This window comes from Rousettus aegyptiacus, unplaced genomic scaffold (genome assembly GCF_014176215.1).
Source record: "Rousettus aegyptiacus isolate mRouAeg1 unplaced genomic scaffold, mRouAeg1.p scaffold_m13_p_11, whole genome shotgun sequence".
Lineage (NCBI taxonomy): Eukaryota > Metazoa > Chordata > Mammalia > Chiroptera > Pteropodidae > Rousettus > Rousettus aegyptiacus.
Window position 1 is genome coordinate 2,405,457 of NW_023416286.1, and position 27,122 is coordinate 2,432,578.

General features: G+C 57.8%; 1 protein-coding gene across 3 annotated transcripts in view; it reads right to left on the reverse strand.

Moving 5' to 3' along the window:
* The window catches only part of FLT1 (fms related receptor tyrosine kinase 1), a 139,578-nt gene that overhangs the window by 106,683 nt on the left and 5,773 nt on the right, over positions 1–27,122 (reverse strand). For all 3 annotated transcript variants that reach the window (XM_036228396.1, XM_036228397.1, XM_036228398.1), the window contains exons 2-3: positions 13,144–13,240; positions 12,534–12,760 (exon numbers count right to left, since the gene is read on the reverse strand). In XM_036228396.1, the coding sequence (XP_036084289.1) occupies positions 12,534–12,760; positions 13,144–13,240 (324 nt within the window). The remainder of the gene's footprint in view (positions 1–12,533; positions 12,761–13,143; positions 13,241–27,122) is intronic.

A 27,122-nucleotide genomic window follows, 5' to 3' on the forward strand; every position in this document is an offset into this window, starting at 1 on the left:
TAAAGAACGAATACCAATTCTTCACAAACTTTTCTAAAATACAGATCAGAAGGGAAAACTTCTCAATTCTTTCTGAGGCCATTATTATCCTTATCCTGAAATCAAAGGTGTCACAAGGAAACTACAGATCAATCCCTTTAATGAATGTGGATGCAAAAAAAGCTCAACAAAGTACTAACAGACTGAATACACATTAAAATAATCACGCGCCGTGACCAAGGGGAACTTGTTCCAGGAACGCACGGTTGGCGTACCTTCCCCAAAGTAATCAGTGCCGTTGATAGACCATGTATGTAGAATAAGAAACCAAAGCCCTATGGTCATAAGTTTTAATAGATGCAGAAGAAGCATTTGACGAAACCCAAACCCCTTTTATGATTAAAAAAAAACAACAACAACACTTAGCAAACTAGGGATGAAGGGAACTTCCCCAGCCTGATAAAGGGGACCCCCAGGAAAAATTAACAGCTAACATCACATTTCACAGTGAAAGGCGGGATGCTTTTCCCCTAATGCTAGAAACAAGTCAAGGTTATCCACTCGCCTTTCTAGTCAATGTCGTGCTAGAGGCTTAGTGGCTATTCTGAATAACGCTGCAAAAATGTTCTAGCCAGTGCCGTCAGGGAGGGAGGGAGGGAGGGAAGGAAGGAAGGAAGGAAGGAAGGAAGGAAGGAAGGAAGGAAGGAAGGAAGGAAGGAAGGAAGGAAAGAAGGAAGGAAGGAAGGAAGATGTTCTTTCAGATTCGAATGGAAGAAGTAAAATTTTCTCTATTTTCAGATGACGTGATCCGGTATATTGAAAATCCTAAGGAATCCATTAAAAATTATCAGAACTAGTAAATGAATTCAGCAAAATTGCAGGATCCGAGATCATTATACAAAAATGAATTATATCTCAATATACTTGTAATAAACAATTTGAAAATAAGAAAAAATTCCATGTACAATAGAATCAAAAAAAAAGTAAAGGATTTGAGAGTATATTTAACAAAAGAAGTTTAAAACTTCTGAAACTAAAAAAAAAAAAAAACCCACTCTGGAAGGAAACTTTGCTCATGGATTGGAAGGCTTAATATTATTAAGATGATCTATAAATTCCATGTAATCCTTATCAAAATCCCAGCCGACATCTTTGTGGAAATTGACAAGCTGATTCTAAAACTCAGAATCGCAAGGACTCGGATAGCCAAAACAATCTTGAAAATGAAAAACAAAGCTGGAGGACCTACTCCTCAATTTCAAAAGTTACTACTAAGACGAGGAACAACTGATTAATCCAGTGCTGTACCGGCGTAAGGACCGACAATACAGACCGATGGCGCGGAACTAAGAGCCCGGAAACGAGCCACGAGCGCGTGGTCGGTCGGTTCTCGGTCGGTTCTCGGTCGGGCTGCCAAGACCGTTTAATGGGGAAAGAACAGTCTCGGCAACACGCGGAGCCGCAGCGACGAACACCACACGCAGAAGATCGGAGTCGGCCCTCCACACCACACCGCACACGCGCACACACGCGCACACACGCACACACGCGCGCACACGCGCACACGCGCCCACGCGGGCCGCGGGCCCAAGCCTAAAGCTAGAAGCCACAGACGTCGCGCTTCGGGTCTCGGGTTCGGCACTGGATTCTCAGGCATTGTACGAGCAACAAAAGAACCTAGACCAGCCGGACGCCACCGAGGTGTAAAACTTCGGTGCTTCAAAGAGCACTGTCGAGAGAGCGAAGAGAGAGCCCCCAGAACGGGGAGGGTGTCTGCGAATTATGCACCTCGTATCTAGATGTGAAGAGCATGTGGGCTATACCAAAATTTAGGTATCCCACGTAATACGCCTCTGCGCGACAACATGTAGAATGTTTATTACGTAATTATAAAACCTGTTAACATACAACAATGAACCGAAGGACTCTTACGCCTCAGCGACAAAGGCAGCCTAAGCAACAAACGGAAGAGCGACCTGCACAGACTCTCTCCAAAGAAGATACCGCACGTGGCCAACAAGCGATTGAGAAGGTGCTCGGCGTCACTCATCAGGGAACTACGCATCTCCGCCACAGGGCGGTACCGCCTCTCCCCGCCGCGGCGGCTGGGGTGACGGAGACGCAGTAACGAGTCCTGGCGAGGACTCGGCCACATCGGGCCCCTCGCACGCAGCCTGTTTGGGACACAGTCTGGTTGTCCGTGGGGTGATCACGCCTGCGACCCGGCCGTCCCTCACCCGGGCGTCTGCCTGAGGAGTGGAAACGGCGTCACGCAGCTCCGTTCACGCAGCCGGAGAGCGGGGGACACAGCGCCGCGGCGCGGGGGGCTTGGCCCAGCTGCTCCTCGCAGCGTGCCGCGAGGGCTGAGCACGGCGCCTCGCAGCGTGCCGCGGGGGAGAAGCCAGCACGCGTGCTTTTGACTCGAGGACGGAATGCCGCACGCTTTACCATTGCGCTGCCATGAAATGTCCGGGACAGGCGCATCTGCAGGGGCAGAAATTACACCCGCCGTCACTTAGGGCTGGGGACACGGGGGGCACGGGGCGATCGCCACAGCGTGGGGTCACGCCGAGATGACGCCGTGTCCTAAAACGCACCGTGGTGACGGCTGCCTCTCTCCGCGACACGCCAAGCCCATGAAATCGTGCACTTTAAATCGATCGTGTGATGTGTGAGCTGTACTTCAAAAGCTTATCGTGCAAGAAAACGGAACTTTGGGTTCTTTCTTGGGCGTGGCGACCCACTCACCGTCCCCCGAGCCGGACCGTTCCCGCGGATCCCCGCCTCACGGGTCCTGGCGACCTTGCGACCTTCCCCTGCCCTCCCCTTCACACCGGGTGGGCCGCCCACACGACAAAGGGGGCTGCCGCCGGGACACGGCCCCCCCACTCCCGCGGCAGCGCAGGCCACATGTCACACGCGAAGCGCCTCCGCTCAGGTGGGACGCCCCCGGCCAGCGCGTCTGAGCATCAGAGCCCACACGGCGCGGACAGCGACTTATCCTCGTCATCCTCACAAATATCATCAAAACTCATCTCCGCCAACCCGAACACCACGGCCGCTGCCACCCCGAGGGGCGGATGGGTCCCCAGACCCGCGCGTGAGCCCGACCCCGGCGCCTCTCACAGCACGGTGGCAGACAGCGGTCGCGCTCCATCGGACGCGGGACGCCATCCCAAAAGAGAAAAGTTTAAAATGTGTGTTTTCCTGACTGCCTGTCTTTCTTTAAAAGAGAGACACGTAGTTTCTCCTCGTCTCGAACACTCGCCCTGAAGGCCCGTGGGCCGCGCTTGGCCGCTGGAGGCACAGGGAAGGACGGGGACAGAATGGGGCGGGCAGCGGTGACGCGCATCCCTCCTGCCGCGTCCCCTGTGCGCCCGACCTGGGGGCGCCGGCACGGTGCCCGGGGGGGACCCGTGCCCGGGGGGCCCCGTCTTCGCAACCCGGCGTCCGCTGACGTTTATGGAGAAGGCACCAGAGGAAGCGAGAGAAACGGCGAAGTCAGGGCGGCCCCTGTGCCCAGCACTGTGCCCAGAGCACAGCCCGCGAACTCGAGGCCATGGCGCGGGCCGCCCGCCTCCCCGGCACGGACCTGCCGCGGCGGCCAGAGGGGAGAGCAGGCGCTGAGTGCCGCCCGGCAGGAGAGCCGCGGCCGCGTTTTGCTGTGTTGGGGACTGGTAACAGCCTGCGTCCCTTCGCGTCCTTGGAATGAAACGAGGTGACGCGTGTGATGGGCCGAGCCGGGCCGGGCCACGGCAGAGACACACACCGGGCCCGACGCGGGTCTCGGCGGGGGCGGGGGGCGAGGCGGCATCTCGCCCCGTCCCACCGTGTGGGCACCTGCCCTTGCAGGACGCGGAGCCCCCGAGCAGCTCGCCACCTCCCCCCACGGTCCACGCCACTCTGCGATGCCGCGCGCGAGAGGTGAGCTCCCGCCCGCCGGACCCGCCCGCCTCGCCCGCCTCCGTCCGCAACGACCCCGCCACCGGGACGGGGCGGTCGGGATGGAGCCTCAGCCGCGTCGCCTGCGGACACCGCGCGGGACGCGGCTCCTGCCCCAGACAAAACGTTCCGGCTCCTCCCACTGTTCCTTGCCCTGAAGGTGATAAAGCGGCACCTTGCTTAGCACCCCAGCCCCGAGGCAGGCACCGGGCTCTCGGCGAAGTTCAGAGCGTCGGGCGGTCTCCTTGGAGGTCCTGTTTTCACCGTCGCTGCGGAAGGGAAACTAAACACGTCGCCCGAGCGCGGCGCGTCTCCTGCCGCTGTCCGAGGCCGGATCGCGCTCCGTGGACGTGGGGCCGCCCCCCCGGAAGCGTGACGTCGCCCTCCCGGGAGCTCGTCTCAGCCGCGCCTGCCCGGGCTGGGGTCGCGGGTCCCCCGAGCCACGCAGAGCCTGTGCGCTTGCTCCCGGCACACCGCGCCTTCGTAATCCCGGTTCGCGGGGCCAGTCTGTTAAAATGTCGTGGCTCACGCTTCTGTCACGTGGTAAATGAGGTTCTGCGCCCCGATTGGCTCATTTGCTCGGTGTGCCCTCGATTTCCGATCAGAGTCCAGGAGGCCAGGTAAGACGAATGCACGTTAAAAACCGCTCTCCTTTCTTGCACCCAGCAAACGTGTGGTGGGCGCCTCCGGTCCCAGGGCCCCGAGCCCGGCGCTGGGGCTGTCACGGTGAGCGGGCCAGAGTCGGTCCCGGTCCTCACAGAGCTTGTCAGGAGACGCGCCAGACCCAGCCTGGGGGAGCCTGGCGAGGTCCCCAGAGGAAGGCCTGGGGGTGCGAGCGAGGGGCTGGCGGCCCCAGACGCAGCGACCCTGGGCCATGCCCCCATGACCGCTCTCTTCCCTTGGTGCCTTGCAACCTGGCCGACTTGCCCCTCCGAACTCTAGGCGCCTCGGAGCTGAGTGTCTGCTTCGTAACCCCCACTCTGCCCAGCGCGGCGCCCTGCGCAGCACGACGCCCCCTGGCTGAGCCTCCCAAGCGCGGGCCACGTCTGTCACCGTCTCGTTTAAGCTCCTCACAGCCCGGGAAGGACGCGCGTGCGGATGAGGAGCCCGAGGCTCGGAACGGGGGCGCCAGCCGCAGAGGCCGCCGCTGCGCGCTCCGCCCGCGAACCCCGCGCCGGGGCCCTGCGAGCGCGCGCCGGCGGGAGGGCGGCCGTGCGCGAGCTCTGTGGCTGGCCACGTGGGCAGGCCACGTGGCCTTTCTGTGGGAAGGGAGGGAACGATGGGCCACGCGCATCGAGCGCGGCCCGCACGGGGCGGGACCGGAGTGTGAGCCGTGGTCCTCACGAGGGACGTCGTGCCCGGGCCCAGCAGGCATGCACACAGGGGTCAGGACCCAGGCCGGACCCAGGCCACGCCGCCTCCGTGGGGCTGGTGAGCTGACGTTTGCTGAAGGCAGGGAGGGAGGGGCGTTTGGGCTTCGGCCGCCACTGATTTTGAGTGGCGCAGCGAGTGAGCCGGGAGGACCGCCGAGGCGACCCCGGAAACGCGTCAGGCGAGGACAGAAGCCTCACCCGGCCAAGGACGACGCGGGCGCAGCGAGGGCCTGAGGCCCAGAGCGGACGCCTCCGGGCCTCGGGCAGGCGGGCTTGTCCTCGTCCCCGCCGCAGGAAGTTACAGTGTCAGCAGCTCGGAGCCTTTGCAGCGGGAGGGGATTTCTCCTGAAAAAGTCCCTTGCTCAGTTTCCTCAAAAGCGTACTCGAAAGAGATTTTTAGAAAAATTCTTAAAACCATAAAGTTTCGATGTGCTCGTTTCCACGTTTCTTGCCTTTGTTGGGGGACAGAGGGGGGATACGGTCGACTTCCTTGCCTTTGGACTTCGCTGCCGTCTGGAGAGTTTGTAATTCTACGTCATCGCTAACTTGTCGAAGTCTCAGGTGATGTCCAGAGGCCTCAGGCAGGACTGTTCGTTCCGACCGTTTCTGAGCATTTAGTAGTTTGCTCACTGCCTGGTGATACACAACCGTTTTTGCTAGCAAAACTCAGCAGCGTGGCTCTCGGCGGCTGCGTGCCCACGTTTTCCGGTGCGGAGCTTAACGGGGTGCCCCGAAGTGCTCGCTCCTGGAGGAGTGGCCAGGACGTTTGGCAGGTGCCGCCGCGTGCTCAGGGAGAAACTCCGAGGACCGTGCCAGGCCAGCGCAAGGTCGGGGGGTGGGGGTGGGGGGCTGAGGAAGGAAGACGCAGCCAACCAGGTCCCCAGCACGAGCGGCTCTGTCTCGGCCACGTGTGCCCTGCGGTCACGCGACAAACTCTTCCAGGAGGGAACTGCGAGCGGGCGGGGCCCGAACACATCCAGAGTGTGCCCCGCCCAACCTTCAGGTGGCTTGAGGGGCCAGTGGGTAAGAGTTCAGTCCCTCGTCTCCAAACTCCGGCCACGTGGCCTCCGCGGCTGTCCCCACGACGGGCGGAATGGGTAACCTCCTTCCCGCTGCAGCCCCGAGGGAACACAGAACCAGGCTAGAGGCGCCTGTTTCCCTAGAGATCAGTGTGTATCTTAAATCCTAGAAACATCCGCTTCCCCTCCTATATAACTTTAGGGGAACGACAAAGAAATGCTAGCGAAACCTGACCTCGTCCTACGCTGTTGACAGCGCTGTGTGCAGAGACAGCCAGGAGGTTCCCGGGAGTTCTTCATGAGTCATTCGAAGCAGGCCTCTGGGAATGCAGGCGGGCCGCAGCCGGCCGCCCTCAGCAAGCGCAGCCGGGTTTCCCGGCGAGCCGACCCCGCATGTCCACCTGTCTCCCGAGCACACGCGTCGGGCAGTGCCGCGGGCACGACACACGGCCTGTCTACACCCGCGGCGTCCGGGCGATGCGAGGTGGCCACACGTTTTCTTTTCAACCAGCCACGGGCCGAGGTGGCGGCGAGGGTCGGACCCTCGGACGGTCCCTGCCCAACGCTTTGGAAACCAGTTCTTACCGACGGGTCCACGCGAGTTTCGGGAAACCGGCGGGAGGGGCCGCGTCTCAGCAGCGTGAGTGGGGGCGCGGGGGGCCCCGTGGCTGAGCGGGGAGGGCTGTACATGCTGAGACCTGACCCCTCAAACCAGCGAGGACTCTAGCAATTAACCGAGCAAGAATCAGCATACAGCGTCACAGACTCGCTGAGAAGTCCACGCCTCAAGCATTCCGCCACCTCGTGTAGCTAAGAGGGTTTTTTTTTGTTTTTTTTTGTTTTTTAAAGCTGGTTTCTTAATTGTTTTCTTCCCACAAAACGTAAACGGTTTAAGCCCGTTTTCCCCTGGAGGGGAATGCTGGTGACTAGAAACAGTATTTTTTTTTCAGAGGTGTGACCACGATGCCACTGAAGTGCTTTCGGGGGCTCTGGACATCCGGCCCGCCTTGCGACGCTCCCTGACCTGTGCAGTGGCGTCCGGGGGGCCGGCGGGGGCAAGCCCTCCTTCGCGTCCCGGCCGGGACGCTGACAGACACCCTCAGTGCGTTCCCGGCTTACAGAGGCGACCGTCACCACGGAGGGGAAGGTGGCAGCCACGAGGCTGCGAGCACGTCCTCGGCCAGCGGCTTTTTTTTTAAATTTCTGTTATCTTAAAACATTTTATGTTAGCTCCAGATGCGCAGTACGACAGTCAGGCCTTTCTGTAACTTACCGGGCGAGCCCCGCCTCAGCCGGGCCCCCGCCTGGCGCCGCGCACGCCCATCGCAGTGCAGCTGACGGTGCCCTTGCGCCGGGCCCCGCGCCCCGTGCCGCGCGCCCCGCGCCCGTGAGGCCTGCCACCCCGGCGTGGCGAGCGGGGCAGCGAGCGCCCGCGGCCGGCCACACAGGGACGCCGTGCCACGCCGATGGCGCCCAAGCCGGCTCCGTGCCCTCGGGGGCAGCGCAGAGCCCGGCGGGGTCGGGACTTGTTCCTCTAAGGCCTCTAAGCTTTGAAGTCAACGGCTGAAACCCCTGTGCCGCGGGGACAGCCCGAACCGGGGACGTGGCCCGGATCCCCTCCCGGCCCGCCGTCCTGCTAGCTCTGTGTACCTCCCGATCCCCCGGGCCGTCTCCTCACATGTGAAATGGCAGGAGCAGCGCCAGCTCGGCCCGTCTCAGAGACACGAGAAGGCCTGCGGGCCCGCAGGCAGTGCCGTCTGGGGGGGGCCACCGCGCCCTCCTCAGAGGACCCGTGCCGCATGCCGGCACCTGCTCAGGGCCCCGAGTCCAGGCAGGACGGCTGTCCACTCCGCGTGCTCACGCGGAGGCATCGCGATTGTCCTCTCCCAGGACGTCTAGGTTCTCAGAACCGCTGCTGCTTTTCGGTGACCTCCCCGCGGGTCTGAGCATTTTCTTCCTGAAATGAGGCCGCCCTGCCGAGCTTGTCCGTTCACTACGTGCGGGGGAACCGACGGAAGACGATCTCTTATGGAAATGCTCCAGCCCGTTTGCTCAGATAGACTCAGGGAAAGCAATCGAGGGAAGAGAAGCAGGAGAAAAGAGATGAGCTTCGCGAGCGGGGAGGAGCTGGGACATGCCCACCCGACCCCGACACTCCCCTCCGACTGTGATTTTTCACGCGAAGACATCGCTCTTAAATGGCCCTGTAAGGCTCCAGCCCCCAGAGGGCGGAGTGCAGGCCGACCTCACAGCGTGGGGAGCTCAGCACGCTAAGTGCGAGGTCTTCCGACTACAGCGGAGACGCCGAAAAGCATCGGCACTTTGGAGATGCCGTTGAAAACCCAGGAATTAACGACAATGATTTCAATGGCGTACTCTAACTTCTAGAAAGCTGAGTTGGAGCCAATTTCTCATCTGTACTGTAGGGTCAGAAAGTGCAAAAAGGTTTTGTGTTTTGTTTTCTCAGTAGAAGGGATGAATACCCCCTGAGTAGCCCTAACACCACAATTTTTCGCGATGAGCAGAGCATTAAGGAGTGCTTTGCAACTGGCTTTTCTTTCTGACCCGAATTTTGTAGCTCCATTATCAGAAGATTTCGTTCATTTTCACAAAAGGAATCTTTCAAAATCCGTGTGGGATTTCTCAGCTGCTCTCGTCCTTCGTGGAGACCGAGCAGAGAGAGGGTGTGTCAGGAGACACGATCGTCCTGCATCGAAGATTTAGCGAGTCCAAGCCCTACGGCTGCTCAGGGTCACTGTGACTCCTCTCTCTCGCTCACGCGCCCCGACCCACGCATTCGCCCAGGCCAGCGGAACCCCTCCGGTCCATCAACTTCTCTGCTTCCCCACAGCTACCGTGGCGACCGGGGCCACCAGCCGTCCTGCCCGCACGCAGCAGCCCCGCCTGGCCTTCCTGCCTCGGCCTCGTCCCCTCCGCCCACCACCGAGACTCTGGGGGACAGCCTGACCCCCTCATCCTGCTGCCGACACCGCCCCGTGGCTCCCCAGTAGCCCAGATGTGGGATGTGGGGTGAGTCTTACTCCCTCACAGACGACGACTCCTGATTGCCGTGAGAATTAAATGGTGTAACGCAAATCCAACCGTTCGTTTAAATGAAAACAAACTATGAGTAACTCCTTCGTCATTATGTTAAGAGGAATTTTAATTTACCAGTGAATTCAGCCATTAAGTGGTTAAGCATAATCGCTTGGGTAACTAAGTTAATCGGATGACTCATGCCAGGGCTTCCTGGATGCTGCACGCGGTGATGATAAGGTGGTGATGCTGATTTTTCTCTGCACCGCGTGTCAGAGGTGGCGTCTGAGTTAGAGCTCGCGTGGGACCGCACCGGTCACACAGCACGAGGCGTCTGTTCATCACCCACAGGCTGGAATCGGTGCTTTGGAGGCGGATCTGCACGGCCCTGATTCTTTTCCTTGGAACCCTATCAGATTCCACATCTATGCCTTTTCAAAAGATATAGTGTTTCTCATCTTTGTAGAAAAACAGAGTGAAATGCCCACGCATCTGCAGGTGTTTACCAGGGGCAGAAATCCTCCCCACAGAGTAACGCGTTTTAAGAGTCAACGATCACAAGTCAGCGATAACCCCTTAATATCTAGGGAGCAGTCACAGCTGCGTGTTAGGGACCGCAGGAGTTTTAAGAACCCCAGAGACATTTCTGAGTCGTCACAGACAAGTCCTGTGCCCCTGAATGAAATGAAACCTCTAATGCAGTAAAGACCGATGAAAAGAAGCCTAAGGCCAAATTTTCTCAGAAAAAGAATTAATAAAATAATGAGAAGAGGAAATGGCACCAAATGTTCGAATCTTTGGGAAAGTCGCCGCCGCCCAGCGCCTCCCGCCACGGCCGCCCTGGGGTCCCGCGGACCGGGCGACGAGGCCGACACCTGCCCGCAGTGCGGTGACAGGCGCACAGCCGACCCAGCCGACTGACGAAGGCGACTCCGGCGCTCTTCCGTGGCCGCCGTCGCTAATCCGGGATCTGTTAGTGTCAGCGCTATTTAAAACAATGCGTCTCCTGATGGTTTTGCCAGTGAACGCAGCGTTCACGGCGGTCACAGACACTCCACAGCAACGCCCTACGGAACACGAGCAGCGCGTCCCACAGCCCGCCCTCCTCCGCGACGGTCCTCGAACAGACCGTCGGCCGAGGTCCAGCCAGACGCGCAGGAGTTCTGAGACCCTGGGGCTTGTGACCTGACGCCAATGCCGTGGATGGGACGGACACGTGACTCGGCGGCTCGACCGCCCCTCCCAGCCTCTGACCGACGCCGTCCTTGGTCGCGGCCCTGTCCCTATCAGCCTGAGACCCAGCCCCATGCCAGTCCCCAGGCAGGGTGCTACGCGGCCTCTGTTAGCCGCTTCAGAAAGTCACTTAACAGACATTACCGGGCGCTCACCACGAGCCAGGCGCGGTGCCGGGGAGGCACGCTGCAGGGAGAAGTCGCGGAGGCGGACGTGGCCCGCGCCCTCGGGTGGCTGAGACTGGGACGTGGCCCGCGCCCTCGGGTGGCTGAGACTGGGACTGATCTGACGGCCGCGGCCACGGTCATTTGCCAGATCTACTTTGTCACGTGGTTGGAATGGAAATGACTCTGAGTCGCTCAGTTTCTCTCACCACCGAAGGGGACTGAAGACGGGGGGGCCCCGCGTTCCCTGCCTCTGTTTCGCCACCCCGTGAGGTCCGTGCACAGCACAGGAGTTAAAGGTGAGAGCAGCCGGCCGTTATTTTCAGAGAGAAAAGATGGTCTCCTTTTACTCGCTCATTTGACCCACGTGTCAGACTCTGATAAACCCTTCGCAGGAAGTTTTACGAGAATGTTAGTATGAACGAATGTTACTCTGCTCCCCTAGACAGACAGGAAAACAGTGGGTTTCTCCTCCCCGAGCGCCAGAGACATAACCTGCCACGTGGGCACCTGCCACGTGGGCCTAGAAAAGGCAGCAGGCGGCCGCTCGTCACCGCCAGGCTCCGCGTCCCTCCCCCACCCCCGGGCCGCGCGCACGCCTCACGCCCCCCCGGAAGCCCCGTTGCTCTGCAGCAGACAGCGGTTTGGAGAGGCAGGCGCGGGAGAGTGGCTCGGCCCGAATCGGGGGACAGGGCTGGAAGGGCGCTGTGCCGACGCCGCCCGCTGCCCCTCTGTGTCCTCGGACCCGTCCTGGGTCTGCCGGCGGCACGTCCCGCCGGGCAAAACGCTGGCCGGCGACCTTATCTCGAAAATTAAAAAAAGGTCCCCGCCGAAACGTCACTCTGGGGACCGCGAGTTCCTCACGTCGCCCGGACGCGGCCCCGCCAGGTGAATCTAGGCTGCTGGTGCTGATGGCGGGCTGTTTTGTTTCGTTTTTTAACTTGATCTTGGGTCTGAGGTACCTAATCATTTCGCCTCGTCTTCTAGAGCCTCTTTGTTATTGTTGTTGTTGCTTAAACCCCTCAACAAGTTTTGGAAACCGGCTGAAACTAAACAAGGAACCAAATGGCAGGGCCTCCTTCCTTCCCAAGGATCCGTTTCTGTTATCAACTTATGCTTCCTCAAGGACTCTGCCTTTCTCCCCCCCGCCCATGGTAGTTTATTTATTTCTGTTTATTCTCTACGGAGGGAAGACCATACCCCAAAAACCATGACCAAAAAATGATTCCTTTTCATCTTTTGCTCTTTTCACTACACAAGGGCACATGCAACTCTTGTATCATTGTAATACTCGCTTAAGGAACAGGAAATAATGCAACATCATCAAACGGAACCAATTTCGTAATATTCAAGAGACATCATCAGCAACATAATCACATTTGTGAATCTGGTAGAAAGAACAGTGCAATTCCAGCAGTTGTGTTACATCTCGTGTTCTGTTTTGGGCTTCTCAATAACTGAGAGGCAGAACCTAGATCTCGTCATTCATTATTCATCCGACGACGTGGCACTAAGTGCTGTGGATACAGCAGCGAACGACACAGACAAGAATCTCTCCCCTCGGGGGGCCTGCAGTTGACCGACTGGTCCTCGAAAACTGAGGCTGACACCGACACTCAAGAAACGCATTCAGAAACGTGTTCTGCGAGTTTCTACAGCGAGGCTCGAGCCTCTCGCGTGGCCCCTTTCTGTCGCCGTCCAGGGAAGGCCCCTTTCCGGTGGACCAGGGTGGGTTTGCGACCACTGCGAAGCTACAGGAAACAGGGCGTAGGAAAGGGAAGTCTTACCATTAATAAATATGTAGGTCGTAGACTCCGCCTCCTCCTCCTTCGAACCAGGCGTGGACAGATACTTGCAGCTGTAGAAGCCGGTGTGGTGTGCCTGGGCCTCGGTCAAGTTCAGAGTGCTGCAGAACTGCCTGCCTTTGCTCCCACAGGCGGACTGAGTTATGCTCAGCTTTCTGCTCTCATTCCTCACGGTTTCAGGCAAAGACCAGGAGTGGGCTGCTCTCCCCCTGCAATCACAGATAAGGAAGCGAGGCGCGGTCAGGGAGGGGCCAGGTCCCGGCCTCGGGACATCAGGGACCGCTGTTCTGAGGTCCTCTCTTAAGTGTAGTCCCTTCTTCTTCATAGAAACGCCACCTATCTGGAAAAGCTTTAAACGGCTCAGGCTAAAGATGCAAAATCGTCCGGGGCTTCCCTTCCCCCGGTTCCTCTTGAGCGAGTGGGTCTCTCCCGCAGGCGAGTCACCCTCCACATGGGGCAGGACGCGTGTGGTGTGCACTGTTCGAATCACCGCAGGCCACCGAAGTCCCCGCCTTTCTGCTCCGAAAGGCCACCTTTGCATTCCACCCGCCTTGGGGCGGTGCGGCTAGGTTACCCCGAAACAGCCGCTTACCTGCACGTGAGGTGCAGCGTCTGGCCTGCTTGCACGACGTGCTGGGCGCCTTTCAAACTCAGTTCAGGACCTTTCAACTTTGAACCGGAACCAGATCCTGGAAAACAGAAGTTTTGGCATGAATTATTTGTAAATTGTCCTCTCATCTTTTCTATTTTTGTTAAGTTATATTTTTCCATAAAGGTGACTTTTCATCTTTAACTTACTTGCCCATGCAGAAAGGTACATTTAATATAAGTTTCTCTTAATTTCCTAATTTTTCCCATCCAAGTCTTGACCATGAATATCATCTATCCTGTGATTCCAAATGAGCCAAATAAGACCCAAAAGTCCATCAACACCATTAAGCTGTTAATTAACAGCAAAGCACAGACAATGCCCTGGGTTCCAGATCAGCTGAGTCGGTAGTGGAGCCGCGGTATTTCGGGCGGGTCATTTCTCTTTCTAAACCAGTTTCCTCATTCAGAAAAGTCATTCTAGAACCAAAGTCAGTTTCAGAAGCCGTTGGGTCAGCCTTACATCATCTCTGAGTTTCTTCCGCCATGGAGCAGAAAAGGGGGAACTGCTCGCTCCTACGTGACACTTGGCAAGTGTATTTCGTGGAGGCGGCGGACGGACAGTGAAGCGAGGGCCTCACGTCCATCCTGTCCACCGGCCGTGTGGCCCTGGACGGTCGCCCCTCTCGCCACAGCTCAGGTGACATAAACGAGTATTTTTACAGTGACTTTTGTATGCGGTAGATTCTGGTATCAAATTACTACTGGGGGAAAGTGGTTTAACGTTAGCATTTAGTTTAATTTAAATTAAAATCACCGTTTCATATAGACATAGTTGGCCTGCCCCGTAACCCCTAGGAAAGCACTCTGGACTCTGGTCACACGCGTGCGTTTCCTGGGGCAGCATCCGGCTCAAGGTTGGGGACCCTGGGAACACCGGGTTGTCCCAAAGCCGTGGCCGGCCGTCGATAGCGCCCGCCCTGCGCCTCGAACAGGCCGAAGTCGCTCCTGCGCCTCTGTCCAGTACGGAATTCTGGGGATTTAGCTGAGCGATTGTGCGAGTGCCGGAAAAGCCCCAGCGCAGCGTCCTGTGGAAGATTCTGGCATGACTAGCAGGCGCTCTGTGAGGTCTGCGAGGCAGTGATGAGCCCACTGGCCCAGGGGCGGCCGTGGGGAGAAAGCCTCCCCTCTGCAGGCGTGAGGTGGTTCCTGCTGCCTGCCGCTTGCATTTCCAAATCGTACAGGTCTTTCCCCCCCGCCCCTTCCGATTATCATTATTATTCTGGCATTTCCCAAACACAGTTGGCATAATCTAAAACAGCCTTCGCCCGCCCTGACACAGCCAGAGAGGACTCGGCATCTGCAGTATGGAACACCAGGAATCCTGACCCTCATCAAGGTTAACCTTTAACCTCAAAGGACCACCCGGATGCCGGCTGAGAGAAGGTCCCCCAAGGAAGATGCCATCTGCCCCGTCCTCTGACCCGTCCTCCACCCAAAGCAAGATGACACAACCCAGTGGTTAAATAAGACACAGAGACAAAAATAGGATTCCTGGAAAGTATAGTGGGGAGAGATTAAAAAAATGTTTTGCGGCATGATTCGCGTCCGCTTACGTCGATGAATTTCGCATGTGGAATGAGGAAGCTGGATACAAGCGGTCGATGAGGATCAAGGAAAGGGGAAGTCTAAGGGAGTGGTTTCTCAGCAGCTGGCCGCAGAGTGCATCACCTCTCCCCAGGTAACAAGAAACGAGAGTCTCGCAAAGATCGACGGCGGTGCCAAGACGCGGCTTAACAGGAAAACTCACATGGCAAAGGAGAAAGGAAGAGAAATAGCGATTCTCCAAACGGCATTCGGCCGTCAGACACGTCTCTGCGGCAGCCGAATGCGTGTGCGCCTGTGCGAGTGACGCAGGTGTAGCTCGCGGGTTCCGAGCTGCTGCAACGCGGCAGATAACGCGCTCCGTCTCGGCGGCCACGCATCTGGAGCCAGAAACGCGTCCACGTCCACGGGGCGGCCATCGCCAACGCCGCCCGCAGTCAGTGGCTCGGAGTCGCACTGCCCATTCAGAAGCCAGTCCGCAGGAGACCTCATTTCCAAGGGCGGGGTGCCACGATTTAACAAAGACTCCCCCATTGTGAGGCTCGGGTGGGACCCAAACATTCCCCTGTTTGCCACGGTAGCCTCCGGGTCTGGCTTAAAAGACTTATTGTCCCCTCGGTGAACTAGGTGGTCTGTGAACTATTGTGTTCATCAAAGTCAACTACAGTATAATCAGAAGGGACAAAGAGGTCTCCTTATGTCAGGAAAAGTATTATTCAAGTAAAACAACAACAACACAAAAACCCTCGCCGCGGACCAAGGAAATGGCCTTCGTCACGTGCTCCCGTATTAGGGAAAAAACCCAGTAGGCAGCACGGGCTCATGGCGCGGAAGCCCGAGTGCGTGTCCGCGGACGTGCGTGAACGCTGCCGCCGAACGTGGTCTGTTCCGCATCTGCTGGTAGGTGTGGAAAGCAGGACCTCGCGACCGAGGAAGTCTGGTCTCCCGAGCCGGCCTCCGGGGGGCCCCACGCGGCTGCCCTGCAGGGCCACGGCCCCCGCGACCGAGGCGCTCCCCTCAAAGCCACTGCACAGGGTCCCGAAAGAGGGCGCTCCCACCGGAGACGGCGGCGAGCCAGCCCCACGCGGCGCTTCGGCCAGACGCCATCGCCCCCTTCTACCATGCGGAAACCCGGGGGTCACTCACTCTCTGCGGCAAAGGGGCCTGTTCAAACACAAACCGCGAGGCGCCCACGTTTCCGTTTTGTATTTAGCCACTGATCTCCCCAGCTCTGCCGCTGACCGAGCTGAGCTGCCGTGACTGTGGGCTCGCCGTGCCGCGTGAAGCCTCAGATTTCTCACCCGACAACAGAGGGGGCCGGACTTAGATATTCACCATCCCTTCCGGCCTAAAAACTCTGCGACCCTGAGAACACAGTAACTGCTACCCAAACCACGAGTCAGAGTCACATTTAAAAGATACCTACGACTAATAAAAAGACCAATACCTCAATTTGACAAATGGGCAAAGGATCTGAATAGCCGTTTTCCCAAGGAAGATGTTTACATGGCCAATGAGCACATGAAAAGATGCTCGACATGACCAGCCATCGCAGAAGAGCAAACCAAATGAGATTCTGCCGCACGCCCACCGGGGCGGCCGTGGGAAAAGAGACAGACGTGAACGAGGAGCGCGGGGGAGGGCGCGGGGAGACGGGAGGCCTGGGCATCCACAGGCGGAAACGGCCCGCGTGCCCACCAGCGGTAAACGGATACGAACGGACACACCGGGCCGAGGAACAGCAGCCGGGCGCAGAGCCTGCCCGTCACACGGCCCTGTCTTCGTGAAATGTCCAGAACGCGCAAGTCCGCGGAGACGGGGGGGCCGGCAGGTCAGTGCTGGGGAGCGGGGGGGGGGGGGGGGCGGACGGAGGGCGAGCGGCGATGGACGCGAGCTCCCCTTTGGGGCGATGAATCTGTTCCGAGGTAGTGGCGAAGTCCGCACACGTCTGTGATTGTTGATTCTACCATTTACACAATTTAAGGCGGTGAGTTTTACGGCACGTGAACCTGATCTCAATAAAGCTGCTCTGTGAACAAACTCATGACTAAAGTAATCGCAGCGTTAAGCTGAGGGCTGGAGTATCAGGCTGTTTCGAACTTTGTTGTCACATGCGACCCCATCGGTGTTAGATTTCGACTAATTTTTCCAGCTAAAAGCTTTAGAAGGCTGATTTTAGAGAAATCATTTTTCCTCCAAGTTCAAGAACATCACTATGTATTAAAAGTTTTACAGACATACTGCAGAAACTCACTGTGTCCCTGAATTACAATCTTTTGAACTTAATTTAAAGTTACAGTTAAATCACATTTAATTGCATACTTTGAATTTTAACTGAATTTTTATACAACAGATTTTTATTGACAAATAAAAATTAGATTAACAAACTGAGCCCTGTTGAAAATTAGGTCGTGAGACCTCCTAAGGAATCTGCCGGCTTCCTTCTATATTAAAATTACTGATTTCTAAAGTGCTCATTTTTAACACAAAACCTGGTATATTAGGTTTATTTCAAATGAGATGCATCTGTCTTTGATTTCACCTACCATGTTTTCAATAACACATAATCCTACATGACAAATGATCCCTTTATCTAAATAGAAATCCCCAAGTATCATGTTTCTGAAACTTGACTTCAAGATCATGAGCCTCTCCCAAGGTTGCATGGGGTTAATTGAGCATAATTCATAATAAAAGAAGATATTCTTTCCTCGAGATGTAGCTGATTAAAAGCTTATGTCGCAGAGACCGCACCTCACAGGATTTCCCACCGGGAGCAGGAGAGGGAGGAAGCCGAGGGGTCCCCTCGCAGGTGAGCTGGGTCTGCAGAAAGGACCGCCATTTTTGTCTGAGCTGCCAGTTCCCACGAGGCTCCAGCACCGCACAAAGGCTGCGCCTTGGTCCGGCCCCCGCGCCTCGCGGCTTTTAAAGTGCTGACCAGATGCCCGCTCTGCCCGGACGCGTGAGGACGCAGGCCTCGTGTGAAGCCCACGCTGGCCGAGCCGACCGGCACCGCGCCTTTCCTCGCTCCCGGGTGATGGGCAGGAGACCAGAGGGCCAGCGCTCACCCGCCAGCAGGCTTGGGGGGAGGTGGGCCAGCCGGGGGTCTCCGCACGGCAGGTGTGTAACCCGGGCCCCCGTCAGCCATGGCCTCAGCTTTAAAAATGCGATTTCTCCCCCTGCAAGACCCCTGGCCTTCAAGCAAGCAGGTGCCTATAGAAACTCACGTGCGGCAGACCCGCCCAGGCTACCCGCTCTGGGGGTTGGCATCATCTGGGCGACGCTGGCGTGTGCCTCTTAGCCACGGTCGTCACCCCCCAGGCACGGAGGAGGCGCCCGGCCGGCATGAGACAGCGCCCTGTGTTTGACGAGGGCGCAGAGCTCTGACTCGCTGCTAACCAATCCCCGATGCAGACAATGGACAGATCGAGAATGTTTCGGGTTGGGGTGACGCTGGTATTGATCTCTGGGGTCCCCAAAGGACCGACTACTGAGGTGGCCGCTGTCCAGCAACACCACGTTTAACCCCGAGAGAGTCGAGGATCCTGGGGACTTGCCGTGAGCTTTTTACATTTTTCCGTTATGTTAAACTCGCTATTTTACCACGGGGTCCCACACCAGGAATTCACTGGCTTCTGGCTTTGTGGTCTTCGCGCTTCTAGGTAATCCCGGAGTCACTAGATTTGGAAGGTGCCTGACCTCAGTGCCTTGATGGAAAACTGTAAACAGTCGTTTCTATAACACTTATGTCTTGGATTCAGGAGTAAAAAGACAAGTGAAACTTGAGCAGTTGGCACTGCCCGGCCCTGTAGCTATGTTCATTTGAACACTTTCACTGGGTTTTGTTTTAAAGCTGTTTTGCAATTCGGATTTTTAATCCTCGGTTGGCAAAATCCAAGAACAGCTTTTCCAGAGCACATGGCTCGAAGGACACCCCACCCCGGGATGCTGAGCGGGCGGCATCTCGAGCCCGGACAGGAGCCTCATCCCGTCTGCGCACAGGTTACGATCACCTGTAGTCATTTCTCCGTCAACCTGTATGAGTCGTTTGAAAGGAAAACTGCCCGGTTTTGGACGTTCACCGAGAGAAAAGTCCTCTAACAACTCGACATTCCAGCGTCGACGTCCCCGAGGGCGCTGGCTTCCCCGAGGGTCATGGTTTAAGAGGGCGCGTTCATTTATCATGAGGCCTGTCGCCAGGCCGCCATCGGGAGCCGAACCTCCCAGTGACCCGCGCCTGTGCGCGGCTCCTTGTCATGGGACATCAGAGTTCATCGAGGCCGGCCGCTGAGAAACCCCTGCCGTCGCCCCAAAACACGCTCCCCTCCCCACACCGCTGTTCCTTATCGAACAGGTTCAAAAAGCACCTCCCGTCAGAGCTGCCTGACAGACAACACGTCATCTCGATTTTCCGTGTGATGTCACGGATGCCCTCGGAGCTCCGGGAGCAAGGGTCAGGATCTGGCTGCCAGGGCCTGAGGCACAGCGCGGAAAGCATCTGGCGGAGGGGCTTGGTGGCTGGTGGCCCTTCGCGCGGCCACGCACGGCGGGGCGAACAGAACGCCGGTCTCCGTGCCCGGAGCCGGGACCCGGCTTCGCTGGCAGGGCCCGGCCCCGCCCCGTCTCTCTGTGGGCGGGAGGAGGTGCGCTCCGTCTGAGGCGAACTCCCCACTGGCCAGTGCTCCTACCCCCCGTCGACTGCTCAGAGGACCGTGGGGGGCTGGCCTGCAGTTGCCTCGCGTGGCGTGGGCCCTAGTCACCAGCAGCGTGTGCTGTTCACATTGATTTCAGGCCGGAACATATTACCTTTCAGGCCATGAACACCTGAAAACGAGGCGGAGGTTGTTTCCATAAAGACAGTGACATGTGCGGCGTAAGTCGGGAGCGCTTGGCTCGGTGGAAGTAACTGGTGTTCCTGCTGTCCATCCTCCTCGTGACCACCGAGCTGTGACACGGTCCCGTGTCGGGTCGGTGACAGTGCGCGTAGCTGGAAGGGCATTTGCACACGGTGCGTCAGGAACAGCTCTGGCCTTAATAAGATGCTGGAGCTTAGACAGACAGTGATTCGTCTGGAAGCAGTGCGCAGTGTGTGTGTACGGCCCACGGTTTTACAATCTGAAGTCCTCCCTAGCCTGCGTGGCACCAGGGCGACAGTCTGGCCGACCCCCGAGTGTTCCACCAAATACTCTGTGTCCGTCACCGCTCAGTGCCAAAACTCCAGGCGTCTCTGGAGACAAGGACGGCAGGTCTCAGAATGCCGTGGACATTTTCTTTACACGAATCCCCGTGGGTTCCCTTAGGGAAGAAAGCGACCCAGAGAGTATCTGGGGAACAGCCTAGCAACTCGCTACGTGACCTCCCCACGCAATGGCGAGAGCAGAACTGGAATCAGAACTTTTCGATTTTAGTTTGGCCACCGCCTGTAACCTGTCACGTAACAGATCATCTGCAGGTTCACAGACAGTTCTTTCTGGGGTTAAAAAAATAAAATGAGTATATCATGGAGCTGTCGTGACGCTATTAAATAACCATAAAAATACATCGTGCTGAAGCTTTAACTTGGAATCCAAAATAATGCCTTAAATTTTTGTATGAAAAGCAGTGAGGCGAGGCTAGCATGCAGGCAGGGAGCCAAGCCCGCACCCCAACACTCTGCGCCGTTCGCCCCAGAAAACGCCGAAGACGTGACAGCTAAGCCGGCGTTTGGCCCATTCTCTTTCCATCTTCTTCGGCCTCATTATCTAGTACAAGTGAAGAGAGGGCGCCTCTGGCTTCGCGTGTAAAAACAGGGGAGAAATAAAAGGAGATTGGAAGGCCGACCGCGATAAAGTTCTGACACTAGTTTTAAGCTCACTCTGATCATCTGTGATGTCCGAACTGCGCAGAAAGCACATTTCGAGAGTACTTTGCTCTCTATGAGAATGTGCTTTATGAATTCACGTACTAAGAGGAAAGTTGGGAGAGCCCTATCTTTGTCAACAAAAACATCCACGAAGCCCTCCGACGCTTGAGATTTAAATGGCCAAGAGCGTGGGGGGCCGGATTTTCGAAAGCGACCTGAGCGTACCTTCCAAGGCCCAACAAACACCATTTTTGACTCTCGTGTTTCTGTTGGCAAACCGGTCTCCTTCTAAATTAAACAATTTGAGATTCAGCGGCTTTTCATTGCACATAGTTTGGAGACCAATGGGAGCCGACTTAACTAGTCTTTTTAATTCTGGGTTCCTTTCATTTTCAAGTTTTCTTATGACTCACTTGATATACATAGTAATACTTGTCATCGCTGTGCCTTCCTAAGATTTTCGAAACTTAAAAAAAAAAAAAAACATCTCCTCTGAGCTGGAACTAATGTTATACAAGTTTTGCTGAGAGCCAAGGTTCTGGAAAGTTCTATTAAAAGCAGTACCCCAAACCTGGAGAAGACCGTTTTTAAGTCTCGGGGTACTTGTCCTCATACACTTTTTAATAATAATCTATCTAGAACTTTGTTTCTAGAATTAGCCTTTATGACATCATCCAAGAAATCACATCTCCGACGAAAGGGAATGCAAAACAAAGCACTGCTTTCTGCGGCCACTTGGCCATTAACCTCACAGGCCTTAAAGCCCTGGAGGACAGGACCAGAACCAAGCAGCAGAAGTCACACAAAGCCAGACGAAGACCTCGGCAGAGAGGCGGCAGGGGCCCGGGTACCAGCGCGGTCCCCACGAAGTCGACCCACTGGCACCTCTGGGAAGAGGCCGACGGGCTGGGGTCGGGGCCGGGGTCGGGGCTGGGCTCCCTGCCACGACCACGAGCCTGGGGACGCCTCCTCCGACTGCCCCCTCTCCCTCTCCCCCCGCCCCCTGTTCTCCCCGCCCTCGATGTGATGACCCCTCCCTCTCGCCCCTCACCTCGTCCACTCCTCCCACCTTCACCCTCGGCTCTTATTCTTCCATTTCACGTTTAAACGTAAACCCAGACGGCTACGCTAGTACGAGGCTAGACAAGGGACAAACAGTATGTATAGATACAAATAGTTTCACAGTTACAAGTGCCTGCTTACGGAAATAGAAACTGGCTTTACATTTGCATGCTACCCCGGGGAGGTGCGCAGCTAGCCCGGCCCCAGGCCTGGGGGACGTCTCTCTGGAGGATGGTGCTGAAGGGGGGACCGGAAGGAGGGCTGTGTGTTTGCCGGAGCACCAGGGCGTGTCTCTCTCTCTCTCCTTCAAAGACTTGCAAACCTTCAGACTCCCTAAAGCGCGTCTTTACTTTTTAAACGATTGTTTTACCAGCTGCCCTTCAAGTCACCGCATCTCAGACCCTGCTCCCCTTGACCTCTTGGCTGAGAGGAGAAAGTCTGTTATCTGCTTCCAGTGGTGTGTGTGTGTGCGTGTGCGTGTGTGCGTGTGTGTGTGGGGGGGGGGTCTGGGGTCTACCTGACTTCACTCGCTCCTAGGAAATTAGCCACAAGTGATCATCCACGACAAGACATACCCAGGTCGCACTCTGCGGCTTGAAATTGTGGGGGAGGAGGCTGAGGCCGGAGAGGCAGCGGTGAGGGGGGCGGAGGGGACCCTGGGACGTGAGGTTGGCCGGGGCTCAGCCCGTCCCTCCCACGCCTCTTCCTGGCCGACGGCCGGGCCAGGCTCAGAGGAAACAGTGTTCGACCCGCATGCTCTTCCCCGAGGTGGCTGGTGAGTGCCCGGTGTCCCTGGGCTGAGCCGGGGGCTGGGAACGGAGGGTCCCAACCAGGGGGCCCTCTTCTGTGCTGCCGGGGAACCTCGAGCAGCTGGGACCGTCCCGGCCTGCGGGTTCAGCTAAAGCATCTCTTGGGAACCACGTCCTCTCATGGCCAGGCAGCTCGGACCCTCATTCTGAATCCCAAGTCTAGATTCAACACAGGAGGACGTGGCCAGCTCAGCCAGGGGTACGACACGGGTCCCTGGAACCAGAAGTGGGCCCGCGTGGAAGGAACAGAGCATTGCAAGCGTGCGGGGAGAGTCGCCGCCCGCCCTTGGACACACTCCCGCCAGCCTCCTCCAGCCACACTCTTCCTCCTCCTCCAACCGCTCACACCAGGTCCCTGGGAGAACCAGTGAGGGACCACGAGCCCCGCAAAGGCCCCCGAGCCCCAGGGGGACGGCGAGGACCGTTGCGGTCAGTTCCGCCAGCATTTGCCGAGTGTCCGCTGCGTGCCGCACACTGCTGGACGCGCGGCTGTGAAGCCGGGTCGGAAGCAAGCCCTTCGTGTCCAAGGGCTTTCCCCCGGGTGGCCTCTTGGGACATGAGCCGTCTAGAAGTGACTAGGTGGACACCAGGAAATGCAGACGATCACCCACATCAACACTGTGGCGTGTCTGCCTTCTTCTTAAAGGACCCGTTTTTGAGCAGAGTCACAACTTCTTTGCTAACAGAAGTGATTCCTTTCAGTCAAATTCACAGGTAGCGTCACAAAATAAGACACTCCAAGGTAAATGGCACAATTAATACAACCACGTTTACATCTTGAAATAAAACAATGTGTTAATTGATGATAATGGCTTAAGCACCTTTCGAGTGAGAATGTTAGGGTGCTCGGTGCCTTCCTGCACTCAGGCACAAACCTGGAACTGTGCTTGATGTGGTCCATAGTTTTCCCCGTGGAATCCTAGCAGAAAATGCAGCATTCCAAAATACATTTCGTGAAAGAAATTTCTCCCTAAATCTGTACTTCACATTCTTCTAAAATGGCGAGCGAATTATCCCAAGGAGGCAACCCCGTGCCCATCTGCCTGGACAGAAAAGCATGTTTAAACTAAAAACAACTCTTTCTATATTTTAGAATTTTACTACCTCTAAAAAGAGATATATCTGGTTATAGAATTACCAAGTTTAATATCCAGTTCAAGAAAACTAAAGTGGAATCGGAATTCTTGAAAATTGGCATCCCCGTTAGTTTCCTGAATTTCTAAATGGCTGTGCGTGGCAAACAATCGCATAGGGTGTTTTTCAGGTACCAGTTTTGAGGACCGGGATGGGGGACTGAGCGGCAGAGCCTCGTCTAATCTCTGCACGCACCGTGCGAGTCAGGTGTTCCCTGGCCCTCCAAAGGTTAGAGGTGCACGAAGCCCACTCGAGGGCAATGGTGGGATAGTGAGAACTCGGTGATAAACAGGGGAATTGCTCAGTTCCCACGTTTGTTTTTTTCTCTAATTCTAGCAGATTTCCCTATGGAGAAGATTTCAAAGCTGTAAAAATGTCCAAATAACAGAGGACAAGAACCCAATCCAACAGGAGGCGTTAAGTGGACAGGAGTTAAACTGCGTTTTTGGAAAAGGCAGCGAGACCATCAGCCCCGGGCAGAAACCGGCGCTGCCCCACACACCTGCGGTCTGCAGGCGCCTCTGCCCCAGCCTGCTCCGCCGGCCGCCGAGCGCCGAGCGCCTCCGCTTCCTCTCAGCCACGCAGGAGAAGCAAGCGCAAACGTCACACGGCGCAGTGCCGCCCCCCGCCCCCCAAGGTTTCCACCTAGGCCCGTGGATGTGCCTTGGCCGCCGTCCTGCTGCTTTGAGTGAAAGACAGAAGTCCTCAGTCGGCGGCAGGATAGGGTTTTTCTCAGACTGGGACACATGTGGCCGGATCCCGGTACCCCAAGGGTCCCTCTCCAAGTGACGGTTCAAGAAAGAAGTAAACGGCTTCCCCCCGCCCTTCTCGACTTCGCGCAGGTCTGAACATCTGCAGGGAGTGATCTAAGGAAGAGCGGGAGCCCCGAGGCCTGCTTCAGGGGCGTAGGAGATGCGCCCACTTCCGATGGTGGCTCAAGGACCGCCCGTCACGCAGGGCGGCGGCAGCTCCTGCCACACAGGCTCTGGGACCCGCGGCCTCGTCCCAGACACCTGTTCCAGACCCTGAGAGCCGGTGCGGTTTTCCTGAATTTCTGGACTTTCCCATTTCAGGTATGTCAGGTGGACGACGGAAAGAGCGTGGGTTTAAAACCGACCCGGTCCGTTTGCTCCTAAGGGCGTGACCCTCGGCAGACCCCCGGTGTCCGGGACTTGAGGGTCTTAGCGCGGAAAACAGAGAGGTACCAGTGCGCATGCCCAGAGAGGCCGCGCGGCCGGGGTCAGCGCGCCCCCGCCCCCCGATCCGCGTAGCCCGGCCTGGGCGTCCTTCCCGCACCCCGGCTGCGCTAGGATGGCGCCCCCAGCCTGTGCGCGCGTGGGAAGCGGGCGGGGCGGGGCGGGGCGGGGCAGGGCGGACGAAGTCGCGGCCTGTCCGCACGGCGCCGGAGGCCCTCGGCTGGCTCGGATTTTCAGGAAGGTTCTTGAATGTTCGTGGATAAGCGAACGCGCTCGGCGAAAACCCTGTCCGAACGGCAACAGGACGGCGTCGGCCACGCGCAGCCGTGGACGCTCCGAGGCCACATCAGGCCGCGGTGGCCGTGGCGCCCCATTTGCGGGGGACGAGCCTCCGAGGACGGAGGACGCCAAAGGAGGGGGCGCGAGGCGACCTCGCCACGCCGCTGCCCCCGGCGCGGGGGTCGGGGCCTGGCCGGAGGGACGGGAACGACCACGGCCTCGCACCGGAGCGTGCCCGCGGCCTCCGGGATGCGGTGAATGACGGATGTGATGCAAAGGGCTCCACAGCCCACAGCGGGCAACAGGGCCCGGCCTCCCCCTGTCGCTGCCCCCCCCCCCCAGCATGCAGCCGCCCCCCCCCCCGCCCGGTGTGGGGGCCAGCTCCGCCCGCAGCCAGCCCGCGACTTTCCCCGCCAATGGGGACAGGCCATCAGCACCCCACAAAAGTCGGCAGAACCTCACCGCTCACACAGGTAGAAGTTGCCACGCACGCGGGGGCCACTGAGGCCCGAGAGGGATTGCGACCCCGGGGCTCAGCTGGAGACGCAAAGCTGGCGAGGCTCGGACTGCACGCGGCCGGCGGGACTCAGGACGGGGCTGGACCAGGGCGCGCGGGGCCGGTCAGGTCCACACACGGCACCTCTCAAAGGGCGCAGGAGACGCGTGCCCAGGTCCCCATGGAGGACAGGCTGGCGCCCCGTGGCGTGGGGCAGGGCGGGAGGGCCGTGGCACGGACGGCCACGCGGAGCCGCCCCTCACGCGTGCCCCATCGGCAGCGGGGCCACCTCCCTGTCGCTGCCGGTGGCGCGGCCCACGCCCTCTGCCCGGCGGCTCCTCCTGCCCGCGGCTTGCACACACTCGTCCTGGCGGGAACACTTGGAAATACCGTTTCCTCCACCTCGTCACATGCCAAGTGACGCCCAGTGCCTTCTACAGACGGGCACCCGGGGTGCGTCGGCATTAGGGGCGAGGGGGGTGGGACAGATGCGCAGATCCTGGGCCCCACCCCACTCGCACTGAATCAGAAACTCGCAGGGGTCAGCACTCTGCAGCGTGGCCAGCTCTCCAGCTAATCCCGATGTCCAACAAAATAGGAGGGTCGTAACCTCGGCCACCCACTGGGATCACCCCGGAGCTTTAAAATGACCGCGTCCCACTTGGTGGCTGTGCGAAGCGGGTCGGGACTGCAGCCAGGGCCGGAGGGTTTGGGACGCGGAGCCTAGGCCCCGGAGAGCCGCGAAGGGCGTCCCAGAGCGCAGACCAGTGACTAGCCAGGGTCCCGCTAAGGGAGACACAAGTTCACGCGGTTCCCCATCTGTACGTAGTGGAAGCCAAGGCCTTTCATTTACACGAGGTCCACTCTGCGCCTCTTTTAACAGGAGAATCCGATCATCGTTACGCCTCGGCGGGTGTAGACCACACGTGGCTCTGTGGCTTGAAGGGAAACCCACTCACACTCCACCCGTCAGGTGGAAGGGTGGAAGTCTAGGCTGAGAAAAAGCGCCCGTAAGCACCGTGACAATCTGCACAAAGACGGAAGCATTTGCCAAGCAAGACGCGCAGTAACGGGCCGAGGAGGGATGTAAGTGCCGAACACGTTACATTTCGGGCGCGTAGAACCGCAAAGAATCGTGGTATCAGCTGCAGCACGACAGCGTGAGGCCGCGATGCCCCCCGAGGCCCCCAGAGGGGACCCCTCCGGTTTCTACCGCCGAAGAATTTTGTTTTAGAAACAAATCCCTTGTAAAACGTTTCGTTACGGTTAAAACCGATCTGTTTAATGCTGTTTTGCTATTTTCCACCAAGTCCCTATTTCCTAAGACCTCAATCTTGCGCCCGGGATGCCGCGTCTTCGAGACCACACACCTCTGTCTCTGTGGACTGCAGGTCCACGCAAGTCTGAGATTTTGTAAAAAGAGCCTTGGAGTCTCGAGGTGTAGGGCACGGGTGTCCCAGCGGAAGACGGGGCGCGAGGACAGCGGGAAGCCAGGAGAGGCTCCGGGCGCCAGGGGCGAGTCCCTCGGTCCCATGGGTCAAAGGTCATCACCAGCGTGCC